The sequence below is a fragment of the Pezoporus flaviventris genome, unplaced genomic scaffold (genome assembly GCF_033815535.1).
Source record: "Pezoporus flaviventris isolate CSIRO_AGI_PZ_B2104156 unplaced genomic scaffold, CSIRO_AGI_Pfla_v1 ptg000188l, whole genome shotgun sequence".
NCBI classification, from domain to species: Eukaryota; Metazoa; Chordata; class Aves; order Psittaciformes; family Psittacidae; genus Pezoporus; species Pezoporus flaviventris.
Genome location: NW_026892736.1, coordinates 1,534,584 through 1,548,711, shown reverse-complemented (window position 1 = coordinate 1,548,711; position 14,128 = coordinate 1,534,584). Strand labels below are relative to the sequence as shown.

At 47.3% G+C, this 14,128-nt stretch overlaps 1 protein-coding gene across 1 annotated transcript in view; it reads left to right on the top strand.

Annotated features, from left to right (window-relative positions):
* Nucleotides 1–291: 291 nt before the first annotated feature.
* Nucleotides 292–14,128, top strand: part of ALMS1 (ALMS1 centrosome and basal body associated protein) — a 66,940-nt gene continuing 53,103 nt past the window's right edge. The window contains exons 1-2 of the mRNA XM_061440956.1: nucleotides 292–412; nucleotides 13,841–13,975. Of these exons, the coding sequence (XP_061296940.1) occupies nucleotides 386–412; nucleotides 13,841–13,975 (162 nt within the window). The 5' untranslated portion in view covers nucleotides 292–385. The remainder of the gene's footprint in view (nucleotides 413–13,840; nucleotides 13,976–14,128) is intronic.

Genomic DNA, 14,128 nt, shown 5'->3' with positions numbered 1-14,128 from the left:
CCCCCTCCCATCCCCATTCCCATCCCCATCCCCATCCCCATCCCCATCCCCATCCCCATCCCCATCCCCATCCCCATCCCCATCCCCATCTCCATCTCCATCCCCATCCCCATCCCCATTCCCCCTCCCCTCAAGCCCCGCTAACATCCGGGCACTCTCCCCTCCTTTGCGCGCCAAAACGCAGCCTCGCTCTCCCTCAGCCCCGCCCCGTCCACCAACGGCCGCTCGGGGCGCCACTGCGCATGCGCGGGAGGCGGAAGGGGAAGCGGTACCCGGCAGCGAGTCCCTAACGACGGGGAGCGTTGCTAGGGCGGCGGCGCATGCGCGCAGGGGCGGGGCGGGGCGGGCTCGCCGTGAGGAGAGCCGGGGCGGGCGGGTAGCGGCCATGGAGCCCCGGGAGGAGCGGGTTCTTGTGAGTACGGAGTGTGAGGAGGGCATGGGGCCGGCGGGGTTCGGGGGCTGACGTGTCAGGGAGCTGCTGGCAGCGCTGAGGAGCCCCTCACGCCGTCTCCGGCCTGCAGGAGTGCGGTGGTTCACTCGTGTTTATGCGTTCAGCCGGAGTGTGGTGGGAACCGGCCGGGTTCTGCCGCGGGAAGGGGCTGTTGATGCGGGTGGTTGTGCCTCGCAAAAGGGGCATGGAACCCACCAGAGCCCTCTTCTTATCTGCTGCAGAAGAGGAGGGAAGTGACCGCCTTGGTTCCTCGCCATTCCCTGGGTTATCCCCTGGGAGAAGGGTGGATGTAACCGGTCTGCTTCCTCATCCCCTCATGGAAGGAGGGGTGTGTATCTATTCTGTTTCCTTTGTGCCTTATTTTGCCCTGGAGAGGGTTAGAGACCAAGCCAGGAGTGCAGCAGGCTTGGCCTGTAATCCTTCTGGGAACTCGGAGTGCCTCGTTGGAGCCATTTATCTCCTAAGGCTCCTACCTGTTTCTGTGCACTGTGCTGTGTTCACTCAGTGCTGGAGATGGGGAAGAGGGCGGCCATGGGGAACCTGTGTCCCCCAGTGCATCCTGACACATTCTCCTGTTAGTGTCTTCCTGACTTTGTCCCTTCTGAGAGCAGTGGGAAGCTTCTCCCTGTGGTCTTGCACTGTGCTGGCATCTGAAGTGTGTTGCTTTTCTCATGGTGGTTTCCAGAGGTGCCCAGGGCTTGTAACAGCTGCACAAGTTCTCACTCCTGCGAACTGAGTGCAAGCTCAGGCTGAGAGAGCTGGGCTGGGGCAGCCTGGACAAGAGAAGGCTCCTGAAGGGGAGACCTGAGAGCAGCTCCAGTGCCTGAAGGGGCTGCAGGAAAGCTGGAGAGGGGCTTGGGACAAGGGATGTAGGGACAGGCCAAGGGGAATGGCTTGAACCTGCCAGAGGGGAGACTGAGATGAGCTCTTAGGCAGAAGTTCTTCCCTGGGAGGGTGCTGAGGCGCTGGCACAGGGTGCCCAGAGAAGCTGTGGCTGCCCCATCCCTGGCAGTGTTCAAGGCCAGGTTGGACACAGGGGCTTGGAGCAAGCTGCTCTAGTGGAAGGTGTCCCTGCCCGTGGCAGGGATTGGAGCTGGGTGAGCTTTAAGGTCCCTTCCATCACAAACCAGTCTGGGATTCTATGAAACTGTTGGCAAGCATGTTTGTGCGTGGTATTTGAAGAGCTGGTGTTGGACACTTGGGTCTGGAGATGTTTATGGGTGTCAGTTCCACAGTTCTGTATTAGGAAACATGTAAGAAGGGAACCCAAAATGGGAAGTTATGAAGCGATCGCTCCAAGCCTTCATCCCAGAGCTCTGAAGGAACTTGGGTGCACAACAGCCAAATGGTAACCAGTGGTAGATGCCTTATCAGCCTTTACTTATGTTCCCTGGGAAGAACCATGGATGGGTACAGGCTTCAGTCTTAACAGGAAAAATAATAGAAACTAAACCAAAGAATGGAAACAGCCACGTGAGTCAACACGATGTGTTAAAGGCAAGTCTGGCCATAATGAATATGTGAATATGGGAACTCAGAGTAGTCTTAGTTCAGTTTCCGAAAGTCTTCTGCTGAAGGACCTTCACCATGTGTTTTCAAGCAGGCTGATTTGCCATGGAATAGAAGGGGTGGCTCTTTCACTAATGTGTATATTTTGTGTCTAGTCTAAGTGGAAAAGAAGTTGATTGGAGTGCTGATGTACAGGCCAATTTCACACTTTATGATTCAAAATAGTATATGATGTTATAGACTGGTGACTTTGCCTCTTGTTTCTTACTTTAAAGCTCATCCAGTGCACGGGAACCTTCCACTAGACCAATTGCTCCAAGCCCCATCCAGCCTGGCCATGGATGCTGCCAAGGATGGGGTATCTATCTCAGGCCCGTTGTTTTGATCCGTTTTAGGTGTCAGCTTGGCTGTTTCACAGTGGCTGTTGGTTGCTTCCTTGTCTGTGTTTTGCACTGTGGTTAATTGCTGCTCTGACAACCAGAGCTCAGCTCTGGGAATATCCGATGGAGCTGAGCCAAGCTTGCTGCTGCTGTTCTTCTGGGTCAAGGGGATGCAGGTGCAGACAGATAGTAGGCCAAACAGTCTTATTCCTGTTGTAGTATGGCTCCTCTTACACCTTTAGTGTCTGTTTCTATTGCAAGAGACTATTTTAGCTCTAATTTCAATTGAGAAAGAGAGAATAACACTGAAACACGATGTTTGTATCTTGTGCCATGCAACACTGTGGTTTCACGAGTGCCACATAAGTCAGCAAGCCCCATCTCACCTATGGGAAGATGTGACCTGTGATGCTGTGCCTGGGTAGCATGTTATTGCCTCTGTGTAATTTTGGCACATATTGCAACAGCTGTGTAATTATGCTTAAAATTGCCTTAAGAAACATCTACTTAACTCTTACTTCAACTTTGTGCTTACTGAAAAGAGACTGGGATATCTTCCTGCCAAAGTGCCATTGATGATAACTTAAAGGCATTATAGAACTTGCGGGCATCAGACTGCAAGAGTGAGAAGAAATTCTGTAACTAGCACAGTGATACTTTGCACTGTGCGTGCTCTTTCTTTTATCAGTGAAAATACTTCATCTGTTCCCTCTTTCAGGTTATTTTTGATTATGAGGATGATTTGATCCTACATTTAGCTAAGCATTAAGTATTATAAATAAGATCCAGGAGGATCAAGGTTTTGGTTCTCATTCTTTAATGCTGCAGGTTGCCATCTGTATCCCAGGAAGTCAATCATTCATAGAACTTTTTCTATCTCCTTTCTCTTTCTTTAAAGCTAAGCAGAAACATCAAAGTATGAACTGACAGAGGCACCTTAATTTTAGTGCTAGTTTAGCATGGAAAAGAGAAAGGAATGAGCATTTTCTTAAAGCTCAGAGGACAGCACAACGCAATTACAGCTCTTGGAACTATGATCACAACAAACTAACAAAAAATGATTCAAAATCTGCTTTTTCAGTGGCCCAAATGTGAGAATGTAAAGGAGTAGCTGACCTTCTCATTACATAAAAGCACTCAGGAACACTGTTAAATGCTCCTGTTGGAGTTAGGATTTGAACAGCGAGCAATTAAGGGTATTTTTTTGCCCAGGAATGGAAAAAAAAAATGGTCAAGCCACCTTATGTGAAGCTGAATTTTGTCTTTATTTGCAACAAGGAGAGAAGAGGTTGTTGCCTGAGAGAAAGTGAAGTTTTCATTATTAGCTGTTAGGTTGCTGAGGTGGCTGTAGCAGTGGTTACGTGTTGGGAATTTAGTATGTTCTTGTAACTGGAAATTAGGCTTTCATCTACACTGCCTTTCCCAGGAGAGACTGGGCTAGATGATCTTTGAGATCCCCTCTGACTGAGCTGCTCTATGAAACCCAAACTAATTAGTTCTGAATTAACAGAAAGAGTTGCCAAGAAATAGGATAAACCTGTAGTTTCTTTTTGATCTTCTTCCTTGCTCTGCGAGCCTGGTAGAAGAGCTTGTGGGTGAGGAGTGCCTGGTGTGGAGGAGGTTTATGGAAGTGGCTGCTTAGGTAAGATGGACATGTATAATCCATGTGGCTGGATGGGGTGTATCTGATGAAGTGGTTGAGCTGGCTGGTGACCCCTTTCTATCATCTTTGGAAGGCTGTAATAACTAGGAGGTGTTTGTAATAACTGCAGGAAGGTTCATGTTGTGCCTTTTTTCAAGAAGGGCAGGAAAGAGGACCTGAAGAACTACTGCTCAATTCAACCAGTCAGATGTTCAAAATCCAACTGGTGATGTTCCTCTGGGGGTCAGTCCTTGGGCTAATGCTGTGTCACATCACCACTGGTGACCTGGGTGGATGGGGGATGCACTCCTGTTCAGTCTGTGGATGACAGCACATTGGAGGGAGTGGATGATACACTGGAGGATGGTGCTCCCACACAGAGGGACCTTGGCAAGCTGGATTAATGGCCCAGGAGGAACCTCATGAGCTTCAGCAATGAAAAATACAGAGGCTTTTTGACAGAGAAGGAGCATCCCCAGACATCAGCACTGACTGGTGGCCCTTTGGAGAAGAGCCTGAAGGCCTGTGGGCAGCAAGTTGAATGTTAGGTGACAGAGCACTCTCCTGCAATGAAAGCTAGCCATGCATTGGACTGCATAAATAGAAGCATAATTAGCAGTTGAGGGAACTGAATATTCCCTCCTCTGGGCCACAGCTGGATCTTCTCTCCTCTTCTGGGCTGCCAGTGCAAGCAAGAGGTCAGCACCATGGACTGCAGCTGGTGGAGGCCACCAAGATGGTCAAAGGCTGGAGCACGTGGTGTGTGAGAAGCTGCAGAGGTTAGGTTTGTCTGTAAGGAAGGAGGAGGGTGAAGGTGAGGGTCCGGCAGTGGTGCTTCCCTGCTGGAAGAGGAATTGAGGGAAGTGTCGTGGTTTAAGCCCTGTTGGCAACCCAGAGAAACCACGTAGCTGTTCGCTCACTTCCCCATCCCTTTCCTCCCCCCAGCTCCCAGAGGGATGGGGAGGAGAATCGAAAGAATGTAACTCCCACGGGTTGAGATAAGAACAGTCCAGTAACTAAGGTATAACACAAACCACTGCTGCTGCCACCAATAATGATAAGGGAAATAACAAGGGGAGAGAATGCAACTGCTCACCACCCACCGATCGATACCCAGCCTGACCAAGCAATGACCTAGCCCTTCTGGGTAACTGCCCCCAGTTTATATACTGGGTATGGCGTGCTGTGGTATGGAGTATCTCTTTGGTCAGTTTGGGTCAGGTGTCCTGTCTCTGCTTCCTCCCAGCTTCCCCTCCTCCCTGGCAGAGCATGAGACTCAGAAAGACCTTGGTCAGAGTAAACATTCCTGAGCAACAACTAAAAACATCGGTGTTATCAACGCTGTTCCCAGGCTGAAAGTCAAAACACAGCACTGCACCAGCTACTAAGAAGGAGAAGAATGACTGCTACTAATGAACCCAGGACAGGAAGGCAAAGGAAGAGTCTTGGAGGTGCACAGTGATAGGACAAGTAGCACTGGTGATGTGTTATAGTAAGGAGAAGGTCTGACTGGAGACAGGGAAATTCTTTTATATGAAGAGGATGGTGAAGTGCTGGACCAGGACTCCACAAAGGTGATGGAGCCTTCATGCTTGGAAATAGAAGCTGAGAAGATGAGGCCTGGGGAATCTGATATAGCCTGAAAGTTAGCCCTGCTTTGAGGAGAAGGTTGGCCTAGGTGACATGCAGAGGTCCCTTAACTTCAGTTACACCCTGATTACCCGAATAAAACTGATTCGGGCATTAGTGTGTATTACAGTAATCAGCTTTCAGATTGTGTTCAGTGCCCATGGCTGGGGTGTGGCTGAACAGAGAGGTGCTGCCAGCCTCGGAAGCCCTGCATTCCTGGGAGAGTCACTGCAGATCAGCAGTGATGAATTTTCCACTTGGGATGTTCCTTAAAGGTAACCCCAGACTGGTGTGGGTAGGAGGGGACCTTAAAGCTCCTCCAGCTCCAACCCCTGTCACGGGCAGGGCCACCTTCCACTAGAGCAGCTTGTTCCAAGCCCCTATGTCCAACCTGACCTTGAACACTGCCAGGGATGGGGCAGCCACAGCTTCTCTGGGCACCCTGTGCCAGCGCCTCAGCACCCTCAGAGGGAAGAGCTTCTGCCTAAGAGCTCATCTCAATCTATTGGTGTTAGAAGGTTGACAGTGGAAACTACTATTTTTGATAGATTCCAAGTTGTGTGACAGCAATTATTGCACTGTCAGTGTCTATTATGTAAATACAAATTCAGTGTTTATTGTGTAACAAACCAATCAACCCCCAAACCTAAACATTATTGTGTAAAATTACCTTTCTAGAATGATTTCAGCCTATCCCACGCAGTGTATTGTGTGGTGAAGCAGGGTTCATACAGACTATAAAGCTATGATACATTAAATTGTTGGGTTATTGTGAGATCGAGTTGCATTGAGGTAGCATGAAAGGAATTAATTCTGAGCTTGCATATAGCCTCCGAGATGCTTTTTTTTTTGCACAACATTCACTTTGCTTTTCCTCAACCCTTCATTACAAGCCAATAACTGCTCCATGAAATGAGCAGGTGGGTATAGAGCTGTGACCTACATTGCCTGTGTTCTGGCACAATGGTTCCTTTAGTCCTCAGGGACAGGGTGGCCAGTTCCATGTAAAGATGTAAAGATGCTGTAAAGATGCGCTTGTTTCTGCCTGTTCTTTGCTCTTTCTCTGCGCTGGGGCAGTCGTTGCCCTGCAGTGTTGCTGACTCCAAGTGGCATGAGGCTCACACTGCACTGTCAGTACATGCAGGTGAGAGTGCGAGCTCACACCTTGGCTTTCTTCTTCTTCCTCAGCCTTCCCACGCTGGGGTAAGAGCCACGATACAGGCTGGAAAGCTTAATTTAGGTTTTGTGACAGCTTTTATAGCTTTTAAAAAGTCATTATCCAGTAATGTTTAAACATAAGCCAATGGACAAAGCAGAACTAGAACCTTTCAGAAGGTAGTATGAGTTGTACAGCTCTAAAGGAGCCTCCAGTGAGAGGATTTCAGTGGTACATCCTTTGGGTCCAGTTATCAGCAAATGTGCCTGGGATCTGTAGGATGGAGCCTTCTCTGTGTCTGCATTTAGTTGTACATACAGCCAAATTCATCCTTGTCTGAAACAGATGTTTAATTATTCATTAATTGTGGGTTTTCTATTGTATGCTTCTTTATCCACTAGGAATAGAACATAAAAGCTCAGAAGTAGAAGAATTTAGAACAAGTTATTAAAAAACCACTTGAAATAAAGAAAGAAAATACCCAGCGGGACTCTTACAGTTTATTTCAAACCTGGTTCATGGCCATCTTTGAGAGGGTCAGTGATCTAGTAGCTGAAGAGGTGGTGGAGTATGATTGTGTTTTTGATCTTGGGATGAGCTAAGAAAATAGGCAGCATGTTTGGAAGGCGTTTCAGGTGCAACTTCTGATGATTTTTCCTGGCTCATTCCTGTTACGTGATTCATCAATGAAAATACTTTGTTAGTAGATGGTGAGACGTAGTGAATAGGTCAGTAAAGGTGTGCTAAAGTAATAAATACTGTGGGAAATGGTATCAGAATGGGGATTGTTCTTGGCAGATGGGTTAAAATAGGTCCTGGAGTTAGCAAGATGAAATCCAGCAAAGGGGGTGGAACCAGATGATCTTAAGGTCCTTTCCGACCCTAACAATTCTATGATTCTACTTGCATTGCTGGTGATGACCTTAATTTAGTGCAAGTGCTTCCTGAGGAGTGAAAAGTTGGTCCTAAGCTCTGCTGCCTGTTTTTCCAGCTGCATGTTCAGATGGGTAAGGGAGGTGAAACATTGATTTATACTGAATTAGCCATGAGCCTCTGATTTATTTTTAGGAGGGAGAAATGAGGCAAAATGAAGTATTTGAAAGAAATTAGTGTATTTCATAGAATCCCAGAGTGGTTTGTGACAGAAGGGACCTTAAAGCTCATCCAGGTCCCAGCCCTTGCCACGGGCAGGGACCCCTTCCACTAGAGCAGCTTGCTCCAAGCTCCTGTGTCCAACCTGGCCTTGAACACTGCCAGGGATGGGGCAGCCACAGCTTCTCTGGGCACCCTGTGCCAGCGCCTCAGCACCCTCATGGGGAAGAGCTTCTGCCTAAGAGCTCATCTCAGTCTCCCCTCTGTCAGTTTAAAGCCATTCCCCTTGGCCTGTCCCTACAGGCCCAAATATATGATGTTTTGAGAAGGTCACACTTTTAGAACTGCTTATCTAGGGAGTTCTTTCCCATATTGGGGCTCTTCAGGCTGGAGAAGAGAAGGCTGCGTGGAGACCTCATAGCAGCTTCCAGTGTCTGAAGGGGGGCTATAGGGATGGTGGGGAGGGACTCTTCATTAGGGACTGTAGTGACAGGACAAGGGGTGATGGGTTCAAACTGAAACAGGGGAAGTTTAGACTGGATATAAGGAAGAAGTTCTTTCCTGTGAGGGTGGTGAGGCACTGGAATGGGTTGCCCAGGGAGGTTGTGAATGCTCCATCCCTGGCAGTGTTCAAGACCAGCTTGGACAGAGCCTTGGGTGCCATGGTTTAGTGTGAGGTGTCCCTGCCCATGGCAGGGGGGTTGGAACTGGATGATCTTAAGGTCCTTTCCAACCCTAACTATTCTATGATTCTATGTCCCATTAAGGACTTTCATGGTTGGACCTGATGATCTTAAAGGTTTTTACTGGCCTAGTTGATTCTATGATTTTTTATCTCTCTAGATCTTTTTCCTTGTGGTTAGAATCACAGTCTGGTTTGGGTTGGAAGGGATCTTCCAAGATCATCCAGTTCCAACCCCCTGCCACAAGCAGGGACACCTTTCACTAGACCAGGTTGCTCAGCACGAGACCTCTCTTTTTGTTGTGCTGGTTTTCCTTATGTGATATTTTTAGTGTGATATTTCCATTGCTGCATGGGTCAGAACACAGTAAGGAATGCTGAGTCTGGCAACTCACGTTTCAAACCTGAGAAGCATTCCTATTTCGTTCTATGAAATGTAGCATCAGTTAATACCAAACAGGAATTGCTGTTGCTACCATTTAAGTTAATGGCACTGTGTTGTGTGGGGGTGGTTGTAGTTGTTCAGCTTTATTTTTGTCTTTTCCTCTCATTATGGATTTAGCAGCAAAATCTATCTTTGATGTATTGGATCTCAGGAAGAAAAACCTTGTAAATGTTCTTCATTTGAGTTTAATTACATGGAAGCCCTCAGAGATGATTATACTAATTTACTAAACCCTAACATGTTGCTTGCAACTGCTTTATGTACCATGGAGCACACAGTCCTAATATGTAGTAGATTTCTTCCATTATGCTGATTCCTTAATACTGCTCTTTGCTATGGGGATTAAACATGAAATAACGAAGCAGAACGTGCTGCTGTTTGTCTGCTTCCTTCCACTGCGAACCCACCAGGCCCCAGTGGCTTGGTTCTCTCGGGTGTTTGGTTAATGTGTAGCAGGCTCCTTTAAAGAGCAATGCTAAATCCATGAGGAAGCGGGAGAAGATGCTGCTGAGGAGTGTGTGGGCCTGAAGCACTGCTGCTTCTGGGGCACTGGTTATGTGAAAACGCAAACCAAACTCGGGTGGTAGCAGGAGAATCTGACTTGTGTGGGAAGTATTTGACTTCAGGAGCCGATCATCTTTCCTTAAGGTCCTCTTGTTACTGGGGTAGCTCAAGCTGTGCCAGCACCTCACCACCCTCACAGGGAAGTGGTTCTCCGTCTCCCTTTTGATAGGGGTCTGTAGGGATAGGCCAAAGGGAATGGCTTTAACCTGTTAGAGGGGAGCTGTTAGGCAGAAGCTCTTCCCTGTGAGGATGCTGAGTGCCCAGAGAAGCTGTGGCTGCCCCATCCCTGGCAGGGTTCAAGGACAGGTTGGACACAGGGGCTTGGAGCAAGCTGCTCTAGTGGAAGGGGTCCCTGCCCGTGGCAGGGGGTTGGATCTGGGTGGGCTTTAAGTTCCCTTCCAACGCAAACCGTTCTGTTATCTTAGTTCATGTTCTCATTCATGCTTTAATCTCCTTGGCTCGTGATGCTGTCGTTGTTCTTTTTGACGTTCTCTCACAACTTGCAGGCTAAGACAGATGAAATTTTAGAGCATCAAGTAAGACACGTGCCACTATGGGCTGATAAGATACTCAGCGGATGAGCTGTGCTGCTGATTTGCTGTGTTGTTGTACACTAAGGGAACTTTGTGTACAACAGGGAGATAAATATTTATCAGGCACACTCTAAAGTCATGGTGTGAATCAGTGCTGATAAAACATCTTGGGGCCTTTGCATGGAAGGTGCTACTTGAATGATCTCAGCAACAGTAGTACTACTTCAGTTCCTTCCTGCTCTTTTGGGGAACTGAGTATCTGAGCCTTTGGAAGCACTGGATATAACTACTCTGAATCTTCCAGAATATTGCTATTTGTAGTAATTGCATCCTAACTCATTAGAATCCCTTCTGGATGATTCCGAATATGGTACACTTCTGGCTCTGTTCCCCCAAATCAGTCTTGTCAAACCTATTTGAAATTCGAATGGGAGATTCACTGTGAGGTGTCCCTGCCCATGGCAGAGGGCTTGGAACTGGATGATCTTAAGGTCCTTTCCAACCCAAACTATTCTATGATTCTATGAACGGAGTTTAAAAACTGAGTGTTCAGGGAGTGTTGGGAAGGGGAAAGTACTTCTGGAACAAAGACTCCCCCAGTGTGGAGCTCACTTGTACTTTATCCTTCTGTGCTCTCATTTTAGCCCCATTTGCCTAAGACTTGGGGAACCCTCCAAGGAATTTTCTTTCTGACTCCATTTGAGAGTGAATTGTGCTTTTCTTATTCATTCTATCATCAAAGATTTTGGTAAAAGATATGAAGCTACAGGTAGAACAAATCTGTTCAGATAATATATTTTTCATGTTATTTGAACGTGCCATACCAGGTGCATTGAAACTGTATGGAAGAAAGCTCAAATGCAAAGTTTGGCTTTAAGGTTTAATGACATTATTATCTCGGTCATATTTTTTTTAGGCTGCCAATTTCTCTCTGAAAGCAGGTTAATCAGGAGGCTTTGGGAACTGAGGAATGCTCTTCATGCCATGTGCTTCCTCTCCATGCTGGTGGATAGAGTGAGGGAATGCTGCGATGCCAGTGGTGCAGCACAGAAAAGGGATTATAACTGAAGTGGTTGACAGGTACATGAGTAATTAAATGCTTTGGAGAGAAATAGCTCGCCACAGGCTGAAGAAGGTCATTATAAAAAGGGGAGACTGAAGAGTAACCTGCACATAACATGCACAGTTGGCTTGTGTAGTGTTTTGTTCATTGTATGCATCTTGAATGCTGTCATTACTCATCCCTTCTGATACCCTCTACACCACCCACTCCATCAGCTCTGCTCAGTGTATCTAAATACAATCAGTACCTGGTTTTGGAATTGCTTTTCAAATCACACCCAGTCCTTTACCCAACTGTTCATTTCCAGCTGGATTAATAAAATTGCCCTTTTCTGAGGATGCACATTGTAAACCCAAATATTCTATAACAGGCCTTAATTAAATTACCAAACCGCTACCGGGAATGCTTTTACCTTTTGAGCTATTGTCACACATACTTTAGTGCTCCTTCTTTTAGTTGATTAGTATGAACAACAGGAGCCAGGGGAATGCAAGAGGGATTGAATATATGCATAGAGGCTGCCATTATTATGTTCAGTCCCTCTACAAAGCCCAAACAAACTTATTTTGTGCAGGGAATTAATTTAGATGAGTAGTTTCTGCCTGGTTGAGCCCCAGTTTCACCAGTGTGATTTGCACATCATCAGTAATAAATGTTTTCCTTTTGAGTGCTACAGCTCTTCTCAACTTGGGCAAAAATATTCATGAATTCCAAGTAATCTACTCAACATTGACCTGTGTGAACAGTTCTGTTGTGTGTCTGTTTCTGTGAGGCTGTTTGGTGGAAGGGTTTAAGGTAGGAAATGGTACTGAAATTCTGGAAGTTTGGGTGAGCAGCAATCAAGGGAGGGGATCCTGCCCCTCTGCTGTGCTAAGGGGAGATCCCCCTGCAGCCCTGATCCAGCTCTGGGGCAGCAGCACAAGAGGGACGTGGAGCTGTTGGAGCGAGGCCAGAGGAGGCCATGGAGATGCTGCGAGGGCTGGAGCAGCTCTGCTCTGGAGCCAGGCTGAGAGAGCTGGGCTGGGGCAGCCTGGACAAGAGAAGGCTCCTGAAGGGGAGACCTGAGAGCAGCTCCAGTGCCTGAAGGGGCTGCAGGAAAGCTGGAGAGGGGCTTGGGACAAGGGCCTGTAGGGACAGGCCAAGGGGAATGGCTTGAACCTGCCCGAGGGGAGACTGAGATGAGCTCTGAGGCAGAAGCTCTTCCCTGTGAGGGTGCTGAGGCGCTGGCACAGGGTGCCCAGAGAAGCTGTGGCTGCCCCATCCCTGGCAGTGTTCAAGGCCAGGTTGGACACAGGGGCTTGGAGCAAGCTGCTCCAGTGGAAGGGGTCCCTGCCCGTGGCAGGGGTTGGAGTTGGATGAGATTTAAGGTCCCTTCCAACCCAAACCAGTCTGGGATTATTCACATGGAAGTCAAGCTTCTAGGAAGTAACCGCTGCTTTCTCTCTGACCCTCTCCTTTTCTCAGTCTGTGCCCTCCTCTGCCCTTCACACATAACTCATCACCTTCTGGGTCACTGTAACTCTCTCAGCAGGCAAATACCACCAGATGGTAGATGCACAACTCATGGTACAGGAGTAGATGTTGGGGAGCTTCCCCCTGCCCTGCTTGCTCTTGCTGCGTTGTTCTTTGGATCCCACCTTTCCCTACCCTGGGCACTAAAAGCTACCTCTGAGGCTTTAGAAAAATTACTATTAATAAATCAAACTGGAATGGGAGTTGCCATGAGGAATAGGAGGAGGACAAGGGAGGGCTTTAGAGATGGGGGGAGCCACAAATCCCTCTCCTGGTTGAGGCTTCATGTTAAATCGCTGCCTTAATAACGTTACCTGATGTTCTCCTGTGCCAGTCTCTAGGGGCTGTTTTTAAGCCAGTACTTCCTTTTCTGGAACATTTTTGTTTGGGCTAAATCTTGGTGTTCCAAAAATGTCTCTTTTTGCAGTTCTGTCCCATTGTGTTTGGAGCTGGCTTTGTCTTGTCTGTGGAAAGCTGTTACAGAGACCTCAGGCATGGGATATTCTAGAAGAGAAATTCCATTCCCACTTCAGAGCAGCTTCCTCTGTTACTGTGTGGGGAGGAAAATGTTCCAGCTGCCTTTCTAGGCAGCAGTGCAATGCAGCTTCAATTCCTGCTCTCAAAGGATGGCAGGTATTGCCGAATTATAATATAGAAACCAACCTAGACTTGCTCTAAGGTAGTTACATAAGATGGCTTTTAAAATTCATTTTAAAACATAGATAGAAGTAAACCCCTTTTGATTTTAATGTAATAAATAAGTTTGCTGTTAACCCCCCTGGTTTAACAACCACTGTTAATAAATCATCAGGACAAATGGCAGAACCAGACTTGCATCAAGGTGATGGGTCTCTTTGATATGTTGTGATTTACTTTGCACTGCACCTGTATGGGTTGGGAACAAGAAATACGCTTCTGGCCCTCAGAAATAATTGGCTAATGTGCAGAAAAACATGATTCCAGAAAGCTGGATTTTGGGATCTATAGTGGCAAAGAACATCCCTGTTTTAGTGAAGCTGTGGGACTCTGGATGGGATTCAAGTCACACGTTGAGGTAGATGTCCCACTTTCAGCCCTGAGGATGCCTTGATTACTTTATATGCTTCCTTGCCCTTGATTTAATATATGAATATATTGAAATACTAAAAAATTGGTTTTAAACCCACATGTTGTTTCTTTTAGCCCATTGCAACAACTCCACCACATCATGGCTGGGAGGAGGAAGCCTTAAGCCACAGCAGTAGTGAAACCCAGGTATCAGCTACCAGTGGGATGTCCCTTGGAGAAGCAATACGTCGGGAAACAGCCATTAAATGGGTATTTGCATTGTGCTTCCTTTTTGCTTGTGATTGAAAGATGGAAAATAATATGAAGTGCTTTATCTATGTAATTTAGGCCTCTACTGTCCTTGCCCTGTAGAGGTGTGTGGTTCTGCATCTTGGAACCGCAGAGAAAGATTGTTGTGAACTC